This window comes from Capsicum annuum, unplaced genomic scaffold, assembly GCF_002878395.1.
Source record: "Capsicum annuum cultivar UCD-10X-F1 unplaced genomic scaffold, UCD10Xv1.1 ctg31000, whole genome shotgun sequence".
NCBI classification, from domain to species: Eukaryota; Viridiplantae; Streptophyta; class Magnoliopsida; order Solanales; family Solanaceae; genus Capsicum; species Capsicum annuum.
This window is the reverse complement of record NW_025837603.1, coordinates 1-1,164: the sequence shown is the minus strand read 5'-3', so window position 1 is coordinate 1,164 and position 1,164 is coordinate 1. Positions and strand designations below refer to the sequence as shown.

At 39.9% G+C, this 1,164-nt stretch overlaps 1 protein-coding gene across 1 annotated transcript; it reads left to right on the top strand.

The window, feature by feature from the left end:
* Positions 1-50: 50 nt before the first annotated feature.
* Positions 51-869, top strand: LOC124891134 (kunitz trypsin inhibitor 3-like). The gene has a single exon (XM_047402942.1). It carries the CDS (start codon positions 121-123, stop codon positions 781-783), a length of 663 nt encoding a protein of 220 aa, XP_047258898.1. The 5' UTR covers positions 51-120; the 3' UTR covers positions 784-869.
* Positions 870-1,164: the final 295 nt, after the last annotated feature.

The following is a 1,164-nucleotide window of genomic DNA, read 5'->3' as shown; positions in this document are numbered from 1 at the left end:
AATTAAATGTGGACGGTTCACATAAATTAGAGCAAAACAATTAATCTCTGTCTTATAAATAGAAGAAGTTAGCAAGAAGGATATACAAATAATCATCAAAACAAATTAGAGTCCCTAAAGATGAAGACCATATTAATATTACTCTTTCTCTCCCTTGCAATAATCCTTCCCTTGTCAGCCTTGGCAACTTGCGCCACCACTGACACTCTCGACAACCAACTATTGATAAATGTACTCGATACTAATGGTAATCCCCTCAACAAAAGCAGTAGGTACTGGATAACTCCGGTCTACTACACTATGAACGGTGGAGGCGTACCTGTTGTTAATCTTGGTAGTGATCTACAACAAACCACTATGTGTCCTACATCTGTAGTTCAATCTCTCTCCCCTACAGACAATGGTATCGCGGTTTATTTTACACCTAAGAATCCTAAATATGAAAAGATTGTTGTGTCCACTCCGTTAAACATCCAGTTCTATTTTGATTATCCTTTGTGTAGGAACCTAACCGTGTGGAAGGTTGACAACCTTGTAACGGAATTGCCACACACCATAAGCACAGGTGCAAAGTTGGGAAATCCCAACGATTTGAGCAGTTGGTTCCAAATTAAGCCTCTAGGTAGAAATTATAAGCTAGTGTTCTGTCTCGAAGGCACTACTTATTGCCAAAACATTGGAATCGTCCCCCAAAGTGGATATCATCGTTTGGTCCTCTCAAAGAACCCAAAGCCCTTTGTGTTCAAACTGGATGATAGAATTGGAATGGCCGCCGAAGCATGATCGTCATGTTATGCCTACAAACATAAGGGACCGACTCGAAAAGCTCCGAAGCAAACTGGAGCTCACCAACAATAGCTGTATGACCTGGCTCCTATCTATACTGTGAATGAGTTGAAGCACCTGTGCCTGCAGCATGAAATGCAGGTCCCCCGTGAGGGACGTCAGTACGAAATATGTACTGAGTATGTAAAGCTGTAAATAATCATATGTGGTATGGGGATCAAGAAAATCAGACGCAAGTGAATAAATCATAATAGAAGTGAACCACACTTCATAAACACTTTTAGGATCATGTACATTATCTTATCATTAATGTGAATTGGGTTCTTGAATTCAAACACATTTGTGGAACGGTATACATTCGTTCATTTCATTCTTTAC

Coding starts and splice junctions, on each gene's coding strand:
- LOC124891134 (XM_047402942.1), top strand. CDS start 121: ATGAAGACCATATTAATATTACTCTTTCTCTCCCTTGCAATAATCCTT.